Source organism: Macaca fascicularis, chromosome X (assembly GCF_037993035.2).
Source record: "Macaca fascicularis isolate 582-1 chromosome X, T2T-MFA8v1.1".
Taxonomy (NCBI): Eukaryota; Metazoa; Chordata; class Mammalia; order Primates; family Cercopithecidae; genus Macaca; species Macaca fascicularis.
Window position 1 is genome coordinate 130,650,441 of NC_088395.1, and position 20,092 is coordinate 130,670,532.

General features: G+C 40.4%; 1 protein-coding gene across 4 annotated transcripts in view; it reads right to left on the reverse strand.

The window, feature by feature from the left end:
* The window catches only part of TENM1 (teneurin transmembrane protein 1), an 845,979-nt gene that overhangs the window by 39,812 nt on the left and 786,075 nt on the right, over positions 1 to 20,092 (reverse strand). For all 4 annotated transcript variants that reach the window (XM_015443786.4, XM_065538348.2, XM_065538349.2 and 1 more), the window contains 2 exons: positions 4,063 to 4,429; positions 2,105 to 2,615 (listed from right to left, as the gene is read on the reverse strand). In XM_015443786.4, the coding sequence (XP_015299272.2) occupies positions 2,105 to 2,615; positions 4,063 to 4,429 (878 nt within the window). The remainder of the gene's footprint in view (positions 1 to 2,104; positions 2,616 to 4,062; positions 4,430 to 20,092) is intronic.

Genomic DNA, 20,092 nt, shown 5'->3' on the forward strand with positions numbered 1-20,092 from the left:
AATTGATTTCATGTCCTCATTATCCTTACTCATTCCATGTCCATCACAATGGCTGCCTTACTCTTCCTTGAATGTGTCAGGCTTGCTCCTGCTGCAGGGCATTTATACTTACTCTTCCCTTTGCCTGGAATACCCCTCATACCACTCCCCACCCCTCCAGATATTCGTATGGCTTACTGTCATCTCCTACAGATCTTTATGCAAAAGTCACCTCCTTGGTGAGGCCTTTCCTGTTGACCCAATCTGAAATAAAAACATCTTCTGCTCCACCCACTTGATCTCCCTTACTCTACTAGATTTTTCTCCATAGAACTTATCATCATTTGAAGTTGTATACATCTTCCTCATCTTCCTCCAGTACAATATAAGTTCCATAAAAGTAGGGATTTTTGTCTGTTTTGTTCATACCTGTATCTGCAGCACCTATAACATTGTATGGTATATAGTAGGTGCTCATGTATTTGTTGAATAAACACATGAATGGTTGACCTGGTTCTTTTGAAAACTAGTTAATACTTCAGCCATTTCTTGCTGGGGAACTGAATTCCACCATTAGCTTTCGAAATAGTTGTTTGCCTAATTTCAGCCGCAGTGTGATCTGGCTTGAGTTTTTAAAAAAGACATTAAAACTTCTCATTAGAAATTTTATCTTTTCTAAGGGTAGTGTATTTGAAAACACAGGCTCTTGGTGGTTGAATTCTGGGTATCTATGTGAATCAGGACAAGTTAACTATCTTGTCCCTCAGTTTTCTCATCCATAAAGTGGGCATACTTAGGGGCACCTATCCCATGTTGTTATTATGGGGATCAAATAAAGTCACATATGTAAATTACCTAGCCCAGTACCTGGCACTTAGTAAATCTTTAGCTAACTGTAGCTTTTATTACTTTTATTAAGATGTAAGAGAATTACTTTCAAAAAATAGAGGAAGACTTGCAACAGAAACAACTGAATACATTTTTCTAAGTGAAAGTAAAATAGCTGTCTGGCCTTTTGTACAGATGGCATTTCTTTGAAAAATGATCCAAAACTTGAAGGCCAATTGTTTTTTCCCTTTCTTCAAGAGGCTTTCATGGGACTGGACATATTCTCTATATCCTCCCAAAATAGTCACACTTGGAACCCCTTATACTTTAACATCTCCACTTCTCACATTCTTCAACTTTGATGCCATTCCAGACTCTGAATTCAGATTCCACGGATTAGCTCACTCAGTATACTGGTTAAAAACTCAGCAATTCCTTTTGTGGGGAAAATGCTTCCTGAGTGCCAGCAGACCAGCTTTCTAGATGGGCTGACTTGCAAACAAGGTCATCCATGCCTTAAAAGGCAAGGACAATGGTCTCTATTTCCATGTTACAGCACCTCCTAGTAGCTTGCTGTCAGACATGCTTTGTGTTAGTTCCCCATTAAACAAAGTTATCACAGTTCCAGTCTGTAAATGCCAAAATGTGCTGGATTATTCAACTTGTGCAGGGACCCTGAGGAAGCCCAATCCCATACAGAGCATTTGGCTCTTCATTTTACAGAAGCAGCCAATGGAATGGAGCCTCTCCTATTCAGCATTTGCCCCATATAATTCTTCCCTTGCTTTCCAGGGACCACTTCTTATATTTGAATTTCTCTCTTACCTCCCACAGCAACTTACACTGAGTTGGGCTGGGCTGGGCACACATTCATTTATTCATTCATTAAACCCCACAGGGCTCAATAAATACTTGTTAAGTCACACTGCTTCTTTGCTGCTTTAGAACTATACTCTAGTTTTGTTATTTAAATGAAATTGTACCTTGTCTTCCCTGGGATGCTGTAAATTTCTTGAGTACTTGTATTTCTACCTCATTCCTGTCTCCTACAGTGCCACACTTGAGTCTTCCTTCATGCAGTCTGTGTTTTTATTATTATGCTCTGCAAACTGCTCTGGAAAAATCAGTCTGAATTCTAGGAATTAGGTAAAATTTTCTCCTTGACTTTTCATTTTTTTATGGTGGTTGTTAGGAGAAAACAACATGCAACACCCAGCAATTACTAAGGCATTTTCCCAGTATATTACAATTTCAAATAAAAACCTAACAAAGCCCATGTTGAGAATTAGAAACTTACTCATAAACGGTTGTCCATCCATTTTCGTTACTTTTGGTAGCCAGAAGCCCTGTGTTTCCTGGATAGGTCATCAAGGCCAGGTTATAGCCTTGGGCTGAGACTCTTTTCAGGACTCCATTGCTGCTTATAGTCAGCCAGTATACTTGCCCGCCAGGCACCACAAGCCATAGGGGCATTCCACCTGCATCACGGCGAATGTGCACTGAATTGCCATTGCTGCTGGTAATTGCACCCAAGTCACCTTCAGAATTGTAGGTGAAGTTATAAACATAGTCCCTTGTTATCAAGTTCAGGGTGTGTAGGTGGGTTCCATTTACAGTGAACTGGTACAGTTCCTGATCAGCAGGTGAAGCAATCTCATAAAGGTTCATGTCATTCAGGTGGGCTTGGTTCCTGCTGATGGTACGAATTCGAACATTTCCCAGGTCTGCCACATAGAGGGTACCATCAGGCGACACTGCTAAGGAGGAAGGGGCTTTCATCTTTGCATCTTTCGCATAGCCACCATCACCTGTGGGAGAAAGGCTCTGATTTTAACAATTGGCGTCATAAGCATTTACATGAACATACCACAGACAGAAAGCTCTGTGCATCAAGAATCATTTTAAAGGAAACAGTCAGTGAACCAACATTCTCTGTATTCCCTCCCTGAAAGATATGAGCCTATTATTCAAAAGACTGTAATTCTTGAGTCAGTACCACTGCAGATGAACAGTAAGATGCAATTATCTCAGTTACAACAATTTTGTGAAATCCTCAATCCTGCTGTTCAGAATCTATTGCATTGTAAGATACAGGAACTGCAAATAATGATAGCCACGTAAAATTTGGCCGGAAATCTGTGAGTTATGCCTGTCAAGGCTTTCAGGATCTGTTTCAGGACTTTCCAGTCCTACCGTGCCTAGATGCCCTTTCTTCTGTTAATTCCCATTGTCACACTGTCAAAGTACACTAAGTCTATAAGTGCAACAATGATTCAGAACATCAAATTTGATATCTGGAATAAACATTAGATTTGCTTTGACTGAAAGATACCAATTAGCAAAATATCTATAAAACTAATTGTCCAAGAAAACATTGGAAATACTGATCAAAAGTCATGTCGACCAAATTGCTCACTCCTGACTTCTCTGGCCTAAGGAAAGGCAAAGGTTAAGAGAACCATTTGGGCCTGGATGAGCAGTTTAATAGTACTGCATGTAGAATGGAGGGAGGGATTTCCATATCCCAGCAATAATTGTATCTATTGACATTAAGAGGACTGTTTGCCATCTGAGATATCCACTACATGTTTTGGGGAGAAGGGTCTTTTTTTTTTTTTTCCCCAATTTTGAATAGAAGAAAACTTCACTATGGGTTATGGAGAAAGTCTTAGATTTTTAAAAAGCAATGTATCTAGCAGACCAATGTCCTGAGAACTCTCCATTGCCAGATTTAACTTTGTGCACCTATCCCAAAGGCAGCCTGTTCTTAGTCTCTTTGAGTCTCAAATAGCACATGCTTTTAATCTGAAAACCAACCACTTATGGGGAAGTAATTTTTTCCTCAGCTAAACCAGAAAATGTGGGTTTTAGCTAGTTTTCCTTTCTCTAAAGTACAGATATTTAATAATATCATGATCTTTCATTTGTATAGTAGTCTCAACTTTTTAAGAGTATCAACATTTTTATTATACTAGTTTATCCTCAGAAGAGCAAGGTGATATAACTGAGACAATGCCATCTTTATTAAACAAATTAAGAAAATGAGTCATGAAGAGATCTTGCAGCTTTCCTAGGGTCACTCAGTGAGTCAGTTGTGAGAACAATTAGGTGATCTGACTCCTAATCCATTGCTTTCTCCACTAGCTCATACCAATGTTTACAAGTAACACTTTCCTTTTCTTTTGACTTTGCTGGGGCACGTTTTTCTTTTCAAAACAGAGAGGGGGAGCTGGTGAATTGCTAAAAAGGTCATACCTGAAAAACAGTCACAGTTTGGATCAATTTTGCAGTCACAGTCAGTGGGGGCACCAGCGATGATGGAGATCTCCCCATTGGTGGTTACTTGCTGAATGCGGTTTACTTTCCTCTCGTCTGTTTCAGCTATGAAGAGCAGCCCGCTGTGGGAGACACTGATGGCCCTCGCTGACTCTAGAGTGGAGTGAATTGCTACCTTGCTGACCAGGAAATGATCAATGCCTGGCACCTGGCAGTGAATGGGGCGTCCTGCAATGATCCGCACGCGCCTATTCTCAGAAATTTGCAACACAATGTTGTTATCCAAGACATACAATGAATTGTCCATAGGATTGACTGCAAGGTCTGTTGGCCACTCTAATCGCACCTGTGAAAAGAGCAGAACACATACCGTTAGGTTACCATATCTTTCCATAGGCAGTTTTACCTTGAAAAAAGAAAAAAAAATTTGGCGTATTGTTTCCCCTGTCTTATGAATTTTAGCAACATTGGTGATGTTGGGGAAAGTGGAGGGTGGTGGGGGGATGGTTAATCACATGTTCTGGCAAACATACTTATCATTTATGCCATTTACAATATAATGTAATTTTTTCCAATAATTTCAGAAGGATCATTTAGAATTTTCAAAGTGTGTTCTCTGGACCAGCAGCAACAGTATTATCTGGGAACTTGTGAGAAATGCAAATTCTCAGGTCCCACCCTAGAGCTATTGAATCAGAAACCCTGGAGGTGGGGAACCAAACATCTGTGTTTTGCCAAGGTGATTCTGAGGATCATTGCTGTAGGAATTCTGGTAGCTATGATGACTCAAATCTCTTTCACTGTCCTGTAGATTATAGGAGAGCAAGGTCATATAGGTTTCTGGATGACAGAATGCTGGAGAAGCCAGATTTTACTCAATGAGCAACCTTTTGCAACAGGACCTGCTATTAGCACAGACCTAGCATCCACCTTGTGGAACACTCAGGTACAGTTCATCAGCTGTTGATTTAGAATCCTGGGGTGTAGCACACTGCTTACTTAGCTTGACCTGGTTCACTCCATAGGTTCCCCTTTTCAGCAAAGAAATGGGTTGTGTTTTTCTTTCACTGAGTGTTTGTCAAGTGCCTTTCTCTGGGTTAAGCCTTGTGCTAAGCTTTTGGGGCTCAAAATTGACTATGACACAGTGTCTGTCCTCAAATGATTTGTGGTATAGTAGAGTCTTTAGAGGAACCATTAGGCAATTACTCTCCATGTTATGAAAAGAAGGCAACAGAGAGGGTAAGGTAGCACTTCACCTGGACTAGGAGTCAGGAGGCAAGATATTCCCAGAGAAGGTGGTACCTAAGTAAAGTCTGAAATGAACAGTAGGAGAAGAATGGGGTGGAAGTTGAGCGGGGAGGGGCATCAGAGTTGAGGAAAATCTGGGTACTGGGAAAAGCATGGGTGAAAGTCCAGAGGTTAAAGACAGCATGGCCTATCCAGGTTACTAAAACTAATTCAGTAAGACTAATAATAGGCTGGGTGTGAGGGAGACCTGAGTGATGAGGCCAGGTGTTATGGACTAAATTGTGTCCTCTCCAACTTCATATGTTGAAGCCCTAACCCCCAGTGTGACTGTATTTGTAGATAGAGCCTTCAAAGAGATAGTTTAGATTAAATGAGATCATAAGGGTGGGGATCTAATCCAATAGGACTGGTGTCTCTCCATTGAGGAAGAGATACCAGGAATGCTTACACACAGGGGGATGACTATATGAGGACACAGCTAGAAAGCAGCCACTTGCAAGCCAAAGAGAGACACCTCAGAAGAAACTAAACTCACCAACACCTTGCTCTTAGATTTCTAGCCTGAAGAAATATGAGAAAATACATTTCTGTCATTTAAGCTATTCAGTCTGTAGTATTTTGTATGGCTGCCCTAGCAGACTAATATATCAGGTGCTCTGGTTTGAACGTGTCCCCCAAATACCATGTATTGGAAACTTAATCCTCAAATTCACATGTTGATGGCATTTGGAGGTGGGACCATATCCATCACCTCAAACATTTATCATTTCTTTGTGTTAAGAACATTTAAAATCCACTCTTGCAGCTAGTTGAAAATATATAACAAATTGTTGTTCATCACTCTATAATGCTATAGAACACTAGAACTTAGTCTTCCTATTTAGTGGTATTTTTGTATCCATTAAGCAACCTCTGGCTATCCCTATCCATCTTCCCAACCTCTAGTAGCCACTATTCTACTTTCTACTTTTATGAGATCAACTTTTTTAACTTCCATATATTAGTGAGAACATGTGGTATTTATCTTTCTGTGCCTGGCTTATTTCACTTAACATAGTATCTGATATGGTTTGGATCTGTGTTTCTGCCAAAATCTCATGTTCAGTTGTAATCCCCAGTGTTGGAAATGGGTCCTGATGGAAAGTGACTGGATCATAGGGGTGAAATTCTTATGACTGATTTAGTACCATCCCTGCTTGGTACTGTATAGTGAGTTCTCATGAGACAGGGTTGTTTAAAAGTGTGTAGCACCTTCCCCTTCTCTCTCTCTTCCTCCTGCTCTGGCCATGTGAGGTGCCAGCTCCCCTTCACCTTGGCCATGATTGTAAGTTTCCTGAGGCCCCCTTAGAAGCCGAGCAGATGCCAGAATAATGCTTCTTGTACAGCCTGCGAAACTGTGAGCCAATGAAACCTCTTTTCTTTATAAATTACCCAGTCTCAGGTATTTCTTTACAGCAGTGTAAGGATGGATTAATACGTTGTCCTCCAAGCTCATTTATGTTGCCACAAATGACAGAATTTTGTTCTTTTTTGTTGCTAATTAGTATTCCATAGTGTATATGTACCACATTTTCTTTATCCATTCATCTGTCGATAGACACTTAGGTTGAGTTCATGTCTTAGCTGTTGCAAATAGTGTAGCTATCTCTTTGACAAACTGATTTCTTTTACTTTTCTGGATCATAAAATAGTTCTATTTTTATTTTTTTGAGGAAACTCCATATTGTTTTCCATAATGGCTGTACTAATTTACATTTTCCTTTCTCTGCAACTCACCAGCATTTTTTTTTTGTCATTTTGATAATAGGCATTCTAACTGGGGTGAGATGATATCTCATTGTGGTTTTGATTTGCATTTCTCTGTTTGAAAGATAATTAGGATTAGATAAAGTCAATCATAAGGGTGGGGTCCCCATGATGGGACTGGTGGCTTTATAAGAAGAGGAAGACAGACTTGAGCTGGCATATTTTTGTCCTCTTGCCATATGATGCCATTCCACTATGTTATGATGCAGCAAAAATGCCCTCACCAGCTGCCAGTGCCATGCTCTTGGACTTCCCAGCCTTCAGAACCAAGAGTTAAATAAACGTTTTTCTTCATAAATTACCCAGTCTGTGATATTATGTTACAGCAACAAAAAACGGACTAAAACATTAGTCCGTAATAGAGAGAAGCACATGTCCAGTTTTGTTCTGATGGCTGTGGGAAGCCACTGAAGGGCTCTAAGTAGGGGTGTGATATAGTCATATTTGGGTTCTAGACAGATCATCCTGGCTGCTGTCCAGACCATATTAGAGGAGGAGGCAAGATAAGAGGGAGGCAGGCAGTTAGGGAGCTCCTGCATGGGCCCAGGTTAGGGATTATGGTGCCTGAACTGGGATGACAACAATGGGCATGGAGAAAAGCAGATGGATTTGAGACATGTTAAATAGTTGGAAGCAAAAGAACTGGTGTGTGTGTGTGTGTGTGTGTGTGTGTGTGTGTGTCTGGTGTGCCTTGTGTCAAGTGATGTGCTAGGCACTGGAGACATGCAGGCTAGCCAAACATGGCTTCACCTTAGTTCCTTTATAGACACAGCAATTGATTCGATGCCTGCCCTGACATCTCCTTGATAGTAACTATTTATTCCTGGGCGTTTCTCAGAGAACTGTGTTCCACACCATTCCCCACCCCACCACTCACTTGTCACTCACTTGTCCTCTATTTGTTTTATTTCAGGCTAAAGGCAGAAAAAAAGTCCCATTCATGGCCAAAATAGTAACAGTAATCTAGCCATTTTTCTTTTTTGCTTTGAGTGAAAGCCCACAGAAGTCTTTGTTTTTCTTGTGGAATCTGGAAGTCTGAAAACAAGATATGAGCTGTCATTGCATTTTGCAGCCCACTATTTCCCCAGCTCAAAGAGGCTTACAAGCAATCAGTAATGAAGTAGATAAAGGTCAATCTGAGATAAGGCCCTTCTTCTAATTGTGTCTCATTAGGGAGGGCAAATGGTGATGTTGTGAAGAGGACAAAGGTTGTCTTTGACCTCCTCTACTGCACCATGTGAGGCTCTTTGCCCATGTCTCTGAGTGTCTCTCACATACATCCAGCAGTCTCATTCTGTTTCTATGTTTCGGTGTGCCCTCCACCTCTATCCACATAGACTGGCCTTCTCTGGTCAGTACCAGATGCCTCTGTGCAGCTAGGAATTTGAGTGCTAATGGGGTATAAAAGCTGAGCTTGTGTTATGCATGTTCTACAGAGCCTTTCAGACTGAGGCCATTGGATAAACATTAAACACCAGCCTTAACAGCTCCCAGAGCAGTTTGCGGTGATGTGTTCCTCAGCACGTCTGTCTGAGGCCTTTGCATGTCAGTGCCCTGCCACTGAGAGGGAGAGTGAACGTCTGCTGCTTTGGAGGGCGCTGACTCCTCCTCCACTGTGTGCCCCTGCCTTGGACCTCTATACACTATCATGCTTGTCCAGAAGCTGTCTGTGTGCACTGGTCCTATGGAGCATAGTCCCCCAGGAAATTAGCTGGGACTGGCTGAGGAAGAGGAAATGAATTCATTTCCGTACAACACTCCTATTTTGATCGAGTCTCAAGTCAGTGACCCAGAAAAAACAAACCTGGCAGAAATGACGTTCTAATTATCCCCACTCTAGGAGCCGAGGCCAGGGCAGAGGCTGGGGACAGCACACACCTGGCAGAAGCCAGAGAAGGAGTATGTTTCAGATTCTGTTTTTAGCTATTAAGGCTGCCTCTGAGATAAAGGCTGGTAGTTGGGAAATAAGCTGTTAAATTCTCCAACTCACCCAACCAGATTTAAACCAATACGATTGGTGTCATGTTTATTATATCTAATTTTGCCTCAAAAATACACCAGCTATTTTGTCTGTTTGTTTTCTTTTCCATGAAATAAGTCACCCTCTGGCATCTTCCTGTGACTAAAGTGCCCTTTGTGCTTCTGAGCCATTTTCTATACAAACTATACAGATTCCCTTTAATTCCCATTTGATTTGGCCAGGCAACTTGTCTATGCAATCTCCGCAGATGAAAGATGTGTGGCTACTTAGTAGCTGAGAGTTTGCCTTTTCAGAAGTTGGACCTCTTCACCTCTCATAGCTTATCAGTTCCTTTTATGTCCTTCTCATGTTAAATACTCCTATTGCCAGGTAAGTTTTCAAGGAACTGGTGCCTTATGCTCACACAACCGAAACACTGTATTTATTACCAAGACATTTTCATAACATACAGCTTGATATAAGGAATGAAGTCTTTGAGCTGATTCTGACAGAGAGACCCTAGAATTATATGATACTAGGGTAGGGATAAGGTTGGCCCCCAATTACTGCTAGCATTTGTCCAAATGATTTCTTGGGGTAAATAAACAATTCTTTTTGGGGGGTGGGAGCAGAGATTGAAGAGCAGCAGCAAAGCTCTGTAAACTCCGCATAGTGACCCAACCTACAGGCAAACTATTTGGCCTAATTTGTGGTGGTTGCCCCACCTTGTAAAAATACATTAATTTGTTTGAAATGTCAAAATGTATTTAAGCTAAACTAGCATTAAAGGTCACTCATGTAGCCGCCAGCTGGTGGAATGTGCCCATCTCCCAACAACCTTCCCTGAGAAATAACCCCGAGCAGAAAGGAGTTCTTGGTCAGGATGTCAACCTTTGACAGCATTATGTCTTCCTCTGCTAATTGAAAACTTGCCTGGAAGGGAGTTGACTCTCAGGTCAACCAGTCCCATGGTTAGTTTAGAGATCCAGCTAATTTTGACCTAAGTAGCAATTTATAAAGCAGCAGAATCCTATAGGGATAAATACATGTTTAAAAGCAATATCTAAATATAATCCCTTGGTTAGACTAAACTAGAAAATGTCTAAATTACGTATAAGCCTAATCCCATACTGTATGCTCAAACCACCATTTGTATACTTGGGCTCCCTCTAACAGTTTGAGTCCTGGTTCCCACCCTTATTAGTGTGTAACCCTGGGCAAATGAGGTATCTTCTATGAGTCTCTTGGTTTCCTTATCTGTAACAAAACAAGGAGGCTAATCATAGTATATCTACTTACAAAGTTATTGTGTGGATTAAATGAGATAATGGTGTAAGTTGCTTAGCCCAGTGCCTGGCACATAGTAAGGGATGGCAAGTGGTATTAATAGTAATAACATTTTTATAGTCATAGACCTTTAGAGCTAGGAGGAACCTGGCCCATTAACCATTCAATGTAGCTCCTTTTCAACTGTGTTTCCCAGACTTCAATTGTCCCTGGGCCCACCTTTATGAGTTTTGCCTCACCCCTACATCACCTGCACTATTATTGACTTAATATTTTTCTTTAAATTGACTTTTAAAATGTGAATAGGTGCTGACCCTTCCTTTGAACTGTTATGTAATCAATAACACATGAAATTACAGGCCCAGTCATCTGAACAATTAATAGAAGTGACTACTGTTTACTGAATGCCTGCTGGGTGTCATGTACTTCATATGGTTTATTACTTGATATAAAAATTACCTGAGAAAAACTATTAACATCCCCACTTTCAGATATGTGCTTTTAGCCCCTATGTCATCTGATTCATCATTTAGAAGAGTGGACATATTTCTTCATTCTCATCTCACCAAATCTGGTCTCCTCTTATCCCCTTTTGAATCAACCTAAAGGTTGCTCTCTTCGGTTGTGAAGGTCAAGACTTTTTATGAGTTGAATGATTTATCTTTTTCTTTGTCATCTATTATCTTTCAGTTCAATGCTTTATGAGTTTCGACCACATGCCAGGCACTATGTTATAAAGGTAAACAGATTTCTGCTCTTGATTAGTTCAAGGCAGATACAGAAATAGATAATTTAACATAATGTAGTTAAGTGTCATGAGTGCCATGATAGATATATACCCAGAATGTCATGAAAACACAAAGGAGGGAGTTTGGGGCAAGATTCCTAGAAGAGAAATGTAAACTTAATTTTGAAGGATGAAGCAAAGGTATTGAGAAAAAGCAAGGTGGGAAGGGTGATCATGGCAGAGGGAAAAGAATGAACAAAAGTACAGAAGCATGAAATCATATGAGAGTGAAGGAACTAACTGCTGTCTGGGATTTCTTAGGCATAAAATAAGGTAGATGGTAGTGGTGAATGATTTCTAAATGTTTGCTACAACTAGGTCCAGGTTTCTCCACTGAGACACTATTGTCAGGTGGTTCCAGTCCTGTGCATTGTAGGATGTTTAGTAGCATCCCTAACTTTTACACACTAGGTGCCAGTAGCACCTTACCCCCAGTTGTGGCAACTGAAAATATCTCCAGACATTGCAAAATGTCCCTTGAGGGGCAAAAATGTCTCTTGCTGAGAATCACTGGATTAAGTCATGGAGAGTGGTGTATGCTGATAGCTTTAGACTTAAACTGTGTGTGTTGAGGGGTTTCCGCTTTAAAGTGGAGAGCTGACATGGTCAGATTAGTATTTTAGAAAGATTACTTAGGCTGCATTTTGGGGGACAGGCTGGAAGGAGACCAGACTAGATGCAGGAGAACCAATTTGGAGGACAGCCATTCATTGGTACATTCATCCATTAATATATCCTTCTATCCAACCATCTGACAGATATCTGGGTCCCGATCCAGGTAGACATAGTTCCTGCCTTCATGGAACTTGGAGTCTGGGAAACTGCTTCTCATACTTTTTTGATTTACTGATCCATTTGAGAATCTGATGAAAGCTATGTACTCTTTCCCTAGAAAAAGGTTTCAATGCACTAGAAGGAAGTAATCAGGAGCTCAGGCTCTTGAGTTAAGATTTCCGGAGTCAAACATTCCATCTGTGTCATTTGCTATCCCTGTGACCTTGGCACAAATCAGTTAACCTATCTGAGCTTCTGTTTCCTCATTTACAAATTGAATATAGTAATAATTATCTTTTCAAAAATTATTATTGGAATTAGATGGGAAAAATACATAGACCATCTAGCACAGTGCTTGGTACATTAAAAGAGCTTTGTAGAGGCTGGCTATTTTTGAAAATTGTGGAACATGTGTGTATTTGTGCTGGTCCCTGTCTATTGTTCTGTTCCTTGGCTAGTTCATAAACTCTTAAGTTGAATCATATAGTCATGCTTTTAAGGTTTCTCCTGATTCTATGTCACCAGTCTTTTCCTCCTTGTTTATCTATTCCATTCCTTGAGAATCTTTCTAAGCTATATGTCCTCCAAGAAATATTTGGCTGATATTGGGATATATTATCTCATATATATCTGTCAGCCAATATCATAGCTAATATTTTAGCTTATTACTTAGACTTCCCACTGTTAATTGTAACAGTACTCTTGGTACAATTCCAACTACAGAAAATGCTACCTTAATTGATTTCCTTTCTTCTGTTAATAAATGTCTATTTATCTCATGTTAGGCACCATGCTAGGCACTAAGGAGCCAACTTTAGTCAGGACAGACTGGATTCCTCCCCTCATAATGTTTATGGTCTTTTGCTGACTTCATTTCTTCGTCTTCCAGTATGTACAAGGGGTTGTTAGTGACATAGAGCAGTAGACTATTTCTGTTCCAGTTTATTCATTTTAAGAAGTTAACATTTATGGAAGTGCCTCAAAAACATATCATGACTGTTACTATATTTTACAATTGTCACCAAGTGCTAATAATTTCTTTTCCCAAAGTTCAAGTGTGCTGAAGAAACCAGTTGTTTTCCAAAAGGTTCTGCCTCACCATTTCAAACATGACACTTCTAATATCCCTCCTTTTCTACATTGGGAGCCTTGTGGCTCATTTAAAAAATGACTCTGTTTGATTTTGATCTGTGAGTCCTCTTCAGTAGGAATTTCCAGGAAGTGTATGATTATCTCTTCTGTAGTATGCCCGCCCTGGGGAAGATACAATGACGGCACTGCGTGCTCTCTGCCAGGTGTTCTGCCAGCTCCATGTTAAATTTTTCCGTACTTTTAAAAGCTGACAACTCCAGATTGTTAGCATCACTTTTTGTCAGTTTTCAAATGGCCTTCTCATTTCTTGACACTGATACTGTCTGAGCTTCTTCAAATTTATAAAAGAGGGAAAAAGCCATCTGGAGAAAGTTTGTTTTTTTTGTACTTGGAAAGCATGATGACACCTTTGAGAGTGATGGCCTTTATTGATCTTGCTTTTAAAAAGTAGAAATTATTAGAAGATGAAATACACCAAGATTACATGGCTTTGTCAACAGGGCAAATTATTTCCTATTATCTTAGATACACACGCAGTATCTCTCTGCATAACGGCTGAAGAGTTTGAAGAACCTCTCAACCTTTGGTCAAATTCATTGGCATAGTCTGTTTCCATGGCTTCCCAATTAGAATAACTGACACTTAAGTTGCATTATTCATCGCAAATGAATAGCTAGAATCAATCTAATCGAGAGTAACAATTTGGCTGATCTTGAGAATTATTCTACTGCAGAGGATATAGATTAAATTGCATCTACCCCAATGTTCCTAAAACATTTTGGAAGTGGGGAAAACAAAGCAAAACAAAACCAAACAAACAAAAGCAAAACTTCCAAAGTAGTCCTAGTATATTTCATCTTCTAATAATTTCCACTTTTTGCAAGCAAGACCAATAAGGGCCATCACTCTTTTAGGTGTCATCATGTTTTCTAACTGTAAAAAACCAAGCTTTATCTAGATGGATTTTCTCTCCTATTTATAAATTTGAAGAAGCTCAGACAATATCAGGGTCAAAACAAAATGTTAAATTTGTGGTTCCTAAAATTCCTGTGGCAGAGACTGCTGGTTCTAGGCCTATTCTATCTTACATTCACTCTTTCCTCCTGATTACACTCTCAGTTTTTTGTTTGTTTGTTTGAGACAGAGTCTTGCTCTGTAGCCCAGGCTGGTGTGGAGTGGCATGATCTCAGCTCACTGCAACCTCTGCCTCCCAGATTCAAGCAATTCTCCTGCCTCAGCCTCCTCAGTAGCTGGGACTACAGGTATACACCACCATGACTGGTTATTAATTAATTAATTTATTTTGTATTTTTAGTAGAGATGGGGTTTTGCCATGTTGGCCAGACTGGTCTTGAACTCCTGACCTCAGGTGATCCACCCACCTCGGCCTTCAAAGTGCTGGGATTACAGGCATGAGCCACCACACCCAGCCAATTCTGTTTTTGAATCTGAGTACATTGCTGTTTAGAATAGAAGACATTCCAGCCTTCTTTGCAATTATCTGTAGTCATGTGAAGTTCCAGGCAATAATATGTAAGAGGAAGTGTGCAAGCACCCACACTTACAAAAAGATACTTAAAAAGGCTGCTTAAGGAGAGCTGACCCAACTGGAAGGAAGCTCCTCTTGCCCTTTCTTCCATTCTGCAACGTGGATATACCAGTGAGAGTTCTAGCAGATGTTGTGGACCATGAGGTGGCCTTGAAAATGGAAGTTATGTGTTAGAGTGGCAAGGCAAAAATACAGAAACCTGGAACCCAGATGACACTGTGGAGCTGCCATCTCAGCCCTAAACCACACATCTAGCCTGGCTGCTTTCTTGCTTATATCACTGTCATGTTAGGGTTTTCTGTTATTCTTGGTTGAATCTAATCACAGGGAAGACAGTGCTCTGTTAGGCTTTGGTCTTAACTGGAGTTACTCACTACAACCTTACATTCAAACTGGTCTGACAGATTTCTAGTTTTACATCTCTGGATGAATCACCTATGATTGGAAAATTAAATTAAACTAAATTGAAATAAATTAAGTCTGAAAGAGACTGACGCATGTAGCAAAGTCCACTAGAGCAGCCCTTTGTTAAGAGGATGACTAATTGCTTAAATCTAGTGATTAACCTCAAACTTTCTTGAATACCTAGGCCTCCATCTTTGGGTACTTCAAGCTCTTCCAGCTCCATGACTCATTCATTTAGATCCAGTACTTCTCTCTTATCCTAAAATACTTGTTTCTCTTCCTATGGTCTCTAGCAGGCCTATGAGTTTTCAACGGCAAAGATGAGAACTCTTTCATTTTTGTTTTCCCAGTATCTGGCATTAAGTTGGCAAACGTTTGTTGAATTAAAACATTCATGCTTCATTGACAGTAATGTTTTCAGTCCATGAAAGCATTTAAAAAAATTATAACTTGCAAACAGACTGTAAGAAAAACTATTTCTCATCAACATGTTTGTGTCAGTAAATCTGGGTTTCCAGAGACCCACTGAGGTTAGTGTAAGTTGCCATAAATACCTCAATTTTAAGAAATGCATTTCCCACTGCCTCCATATTTTAACTTTTCTGAAGTGATGATGTATCTTATAGTCAATGTGTATGTTTGATGGAGTATTTCTCCCCATTATCCAAAGATATCAAATTGATGTTATGTCTTATAATCCATGGTGTCTTAGAATTTAGGAAATATGGCATTTCCATTTTGGTCTGGGGAGTCTGGGAATCCCCAAGGCTCTTTCAGAAAGTCCATGAGGTCAAAACTATTTTTTGATTAATATTATGTGCATTTTGTACAGTGGGGCTTTCCAGAGGCTACCTCAGGCTACCGTATCTTCAGTTTTAAAAAATTCACACTTTTATTTTCTAATAAGGTAAATATTCACATGATAAAACCAACAAAAGAATAGCTCACTGGGGCTCCCAATGATTTTTAGAAATGCAAAGGGGTCCTGACACCAAAATGCTTGAGAATGGTTATCCTAGAGGAAAGAAACAGTGAAAGACACCACTCTATTATATAAGGGTTTCCTTGAAGCTCATTAAGAAAAAAGCATGTATCCCTCCTAAGATAGTTCCTGGGGCCATAAGTCCTGTCCAAAAGCTTACTGAGAGTGGCTGAAAATCTTCACTTCCTCTAGAGACCCAATGCCCGATGGGTACCATAAAAGTTTGTTCTTACAGGCTGCCTCAGAACAATCAGCACGTACACACTCTCTATGAGTCTGCTGTGTAATTGCCACTACCTCATCTTAATAACAGGCATAATTGCTCTGAGTTTCCGTTGACCCTTTCTTGCATCTCCTCTCTGAAGCCTCAATTTTGGAAATGGCACTTGTGAATACACAGAATGTTTAACCACTTCCAGTTTTCAATTTACAGTCAAAGTCATCTATCAGCAGGAGATGAAGGCCCAGTGTGAAAACTACAGAATGTCCTTCAGACTCCACAGCTAATTTGTTTGTAAATTTGATTGTTATTGTAAGGAGAACATATTGTACATGATGCTACTTACATGATGCTACTTGCCGATTTACTATTTGTGTCTCTATTTCTTGGGTTTTATCATTACAGCTAAAGAACTTAACCCTCTCAGCCCTTCTGGGGGTGGGGAAAGGAATATGAAAACGTTACTATGTTTTTTTTTCTTTTGAGTCTCTATTTTAATTTAATTTTACATGAATTCATTAAATATCTACTGTATATCTAGCACTGTGGGGGATACACATACAGAAGGAGAGGCAACCAGAGTATAGTTCCAGGTAATAAGAAATCAAATTTGAGGCTGTGTGATGAGCCCATAAAGTCTGAGATAATTCAGAGCAAGGACAGGACCTCTGCTGGTCTTAACACAGTAGGAAGTGAGACTCTTGTCCTCTTGAGATCCAAGGCTCTGCTTGCATAGGAGCCAGAGACTTATAAAGAAGCCCCTGGAATCATTCTGCAATTTGTTTCTGCTGAGAAGTTGCAGAAACTTGTCTGTTGCAGGTTGTTAATATTATAGTATTGGCTTGACAGGACAGACCAAGCTTCCAATTCCCTTTGGCACCTAAAGCAATTTACAGGCCAGAAGTATGACTGCACGGCTTTTATGAAATGGTCTGATTTCATTGATCAGCCACTATGAGATTATGTTTTCATTTCTGTAGCTACTGCTAACCCTTCTTTCTGTTATAATATTTCAGGAAGAAACTATTAAAAATTTTCACCATGGATATGTTAAGATATAAGTGGGCTGGGCTCTGAATGGGAAGGTAAACATCACAACTCATGATTGTTCTACTCAAAAGTTCATTTCAAGTTATACTAGAATTCCACAGATTGTCTCTCTCATCTTAACTCTGTAATGTTTCCAAATGATAAGGACACTAATAAAAGCAGATGGCCTAATGAACATTTAGAGGGACGATTTAACTGGTCATATTTTCATTAGGCCTCCAGTGTGCTTCCGGGTTTTGCCCACCACTTCCTTGTGTGTAATACAAAACTGCACTCACTCAACAGATGGCCCAGATCAAGCTTCATGCTTCTAGAACTCTGGAGATTGGCCACCTGACCACTTACCATGTGTATAGAATCATTTAAGGAAGAATGCGGGCTACAGACTTAAGCCTGAACAAAAGCAAAAAATGGTGATGAATAGTGAATACCTGAGCTTCAATAAAAGGGGAGGCAAAATCACTCTCACATACAGCAACTCTGGCTGAGGTCTCCCAATAACAGGTTGTTACAGATTCAGTAATGATGAAATCCTCTGTGATAAAAAGTCCACTCTAATTAATGTTTCATCTAAACTGTAAGCATATCTGAGTGACTCCAGTAGCAACAATGACATGAAAATCTAACACCTCATTGCACAGTGTGCTAGTTATTAAGCTATTGTCTCACAACTCCTAACTCACCCGTTTAAAGATGCTGCTTTGTGATGCTGGGGTTGGGACTCAGCAATCTACATTTTTCTTTTGCCAGCTAGATTTCTGATAGGTCCTGACAATATGGAAAATAAAGAGATTCTAAGAAGCTAAAGGAAGGAGAAGGGACTTGATCTTTCCTGCTTGCTTTCTGTTCCTGTCAGTGTCATCTCAACAGTAGCCCTTCATCCTGGAAGCAGTACCTGGCTGCACTTCCAGCTCCTTTCCCTACTCTGAGAATCAGTCTCATTATGCTGCCTCAGAGGCACCAGAAGCAACCGGCTGGCATCTTCTTCTTCTTCTTTTTTTTTTTTTTGAGATGGAGTCTCGCTCTGTCGCCCAGGCTGGAGTGCAGTGACGCGATCCCGGCTCACTGCAAGCTCCGCCTCCCAGGTTCATGCCATTCTCCTGCCTCAGCCTCCAGAGTAGCTGGGACTACAGGGGCTTGCCACCTCGCCCAGCTAATTTTTTGTATTTTTAATAGAGATGGGGCCAGCTGGCATCTTATTCTCAGAGGACTAGGTCCTACCTCCATGGAGCAAATTCTCCAACTTTCTAGGTTCTGACAACCCCAACCTCTTCCCTTTGTTTCTCCAGAGATATGGTGGCCACTTCCTGAAGATACTATCTCTCATTTTTTTCCCACCCTGTAACATCTGTGCATCACATTCTCTATATTAAATCCTCTCTGTTAAAATAATGAATGCACTTTCTGTTTTTCTGACTGCGTCTTTTTTTTTTTTTTTGAGACTGAGTCTTGCTGTATCCCCCAGGCTGGAGTGCAGCTGGCGTGATCTTGGTTCACTGCAACCCCGGCCTCCTGGGTTCAAGCAATTCTCGTGCCTCAGCCTCCCAAGTAGCTGGAATTACAGGCACCCACCACCACGACTGGCCAATTTTTTTTTTTTTTTTTTTTTTTTTTTTTTTTTTTTTTTTTAGTAGAGATGGGGTTTCACCATGTTGGCCAGGTTGGTTTCAAATTCCTGACCTCAAATGATCTGCCCACCTTGGCCTCCCAAAGTGCTGGGATTACAGGCATGAGCCACTGCGCCCAGCCTCTGACTGCATCTTGACTAACATTCACAACCTTAACCCATGTACAAGGATAGAGGAACAGCAATACACTATTGTGGGTCAGTGGTAACAGAAAACTAGTAAAGGTGAACAGGAAGTAGCAAGGACCATTTTGGCCCCAGAGAACTTATTAGTCAAATAGTTCCCTTACATATTTACTGGCCTAGGCACTTCCTAACTATATAGGTACTTAAATTGCTATGAAAGTCCAGAAATCTACTGTGCTTGCATGTTATAAAGTTGGTTGTGAATGATTTTATCCAGAGCTTCTCTGACTCTGGAAATGCCATGTTTATGTCATTATTCTCTAGAAACTTCTCATTCTTGCAATTTTTGAGAATGATTTCATGGTGGATCACGTGACTCTCCCATATGTTATTTGGAGACACAATTCTGGACCAAATGGTTCATGAAGTTGCCCCGTGACAACATTTCCTATGTGCTCAATTGTTAACAGTAATACATTATATATTTACTATTAAATTTCTTTTATATTCACTCTTGCTAGTTTTCTTGTCAGACATTGCAATTACTCCTTCAGAATCCTCTTCTCATTGATTTGGAGTTGGAAGTGTGTTTTGAGATGCACCAAATGAACCCCTGCTCTTTGTTATGTATCTCAAGATAAACACGTTTCAACAGGTGGAGCCTGTTGGTAACATTTTATATATCCCCATGTTTACTTTTCCAAACACACCAACTTTTGCATGAAAAGATGGCATTCCCGCTGACAGCCAAATAACTTTCTCTTTGAGTTGTATTTCCATTTGATAAAGAGGGGTTGGCACTGATTTGTGCACTTTACCCTCTCATAATTAATAGAGAGTTGGAGTAGGTTTAAAGGTACAGTGTAGTCTGAAATTTAGTTAGGCCAACTGGCTTGCACTGGGACTCAGCACAGGATGTTATCCCTAAAACCCGAAGACACTAACCACTGAATTTACTTCTCAAACTCCTGGCATCAGGTGATCCTCCCACCTTGGCCTCCCAAAGTGGTGGGATTACAGGCTTGAGCCACTGCACCTGGCCTCTGACTGCATCTTGACTAGTATTCACAACATTAACCCACATACAAGGTTAGAG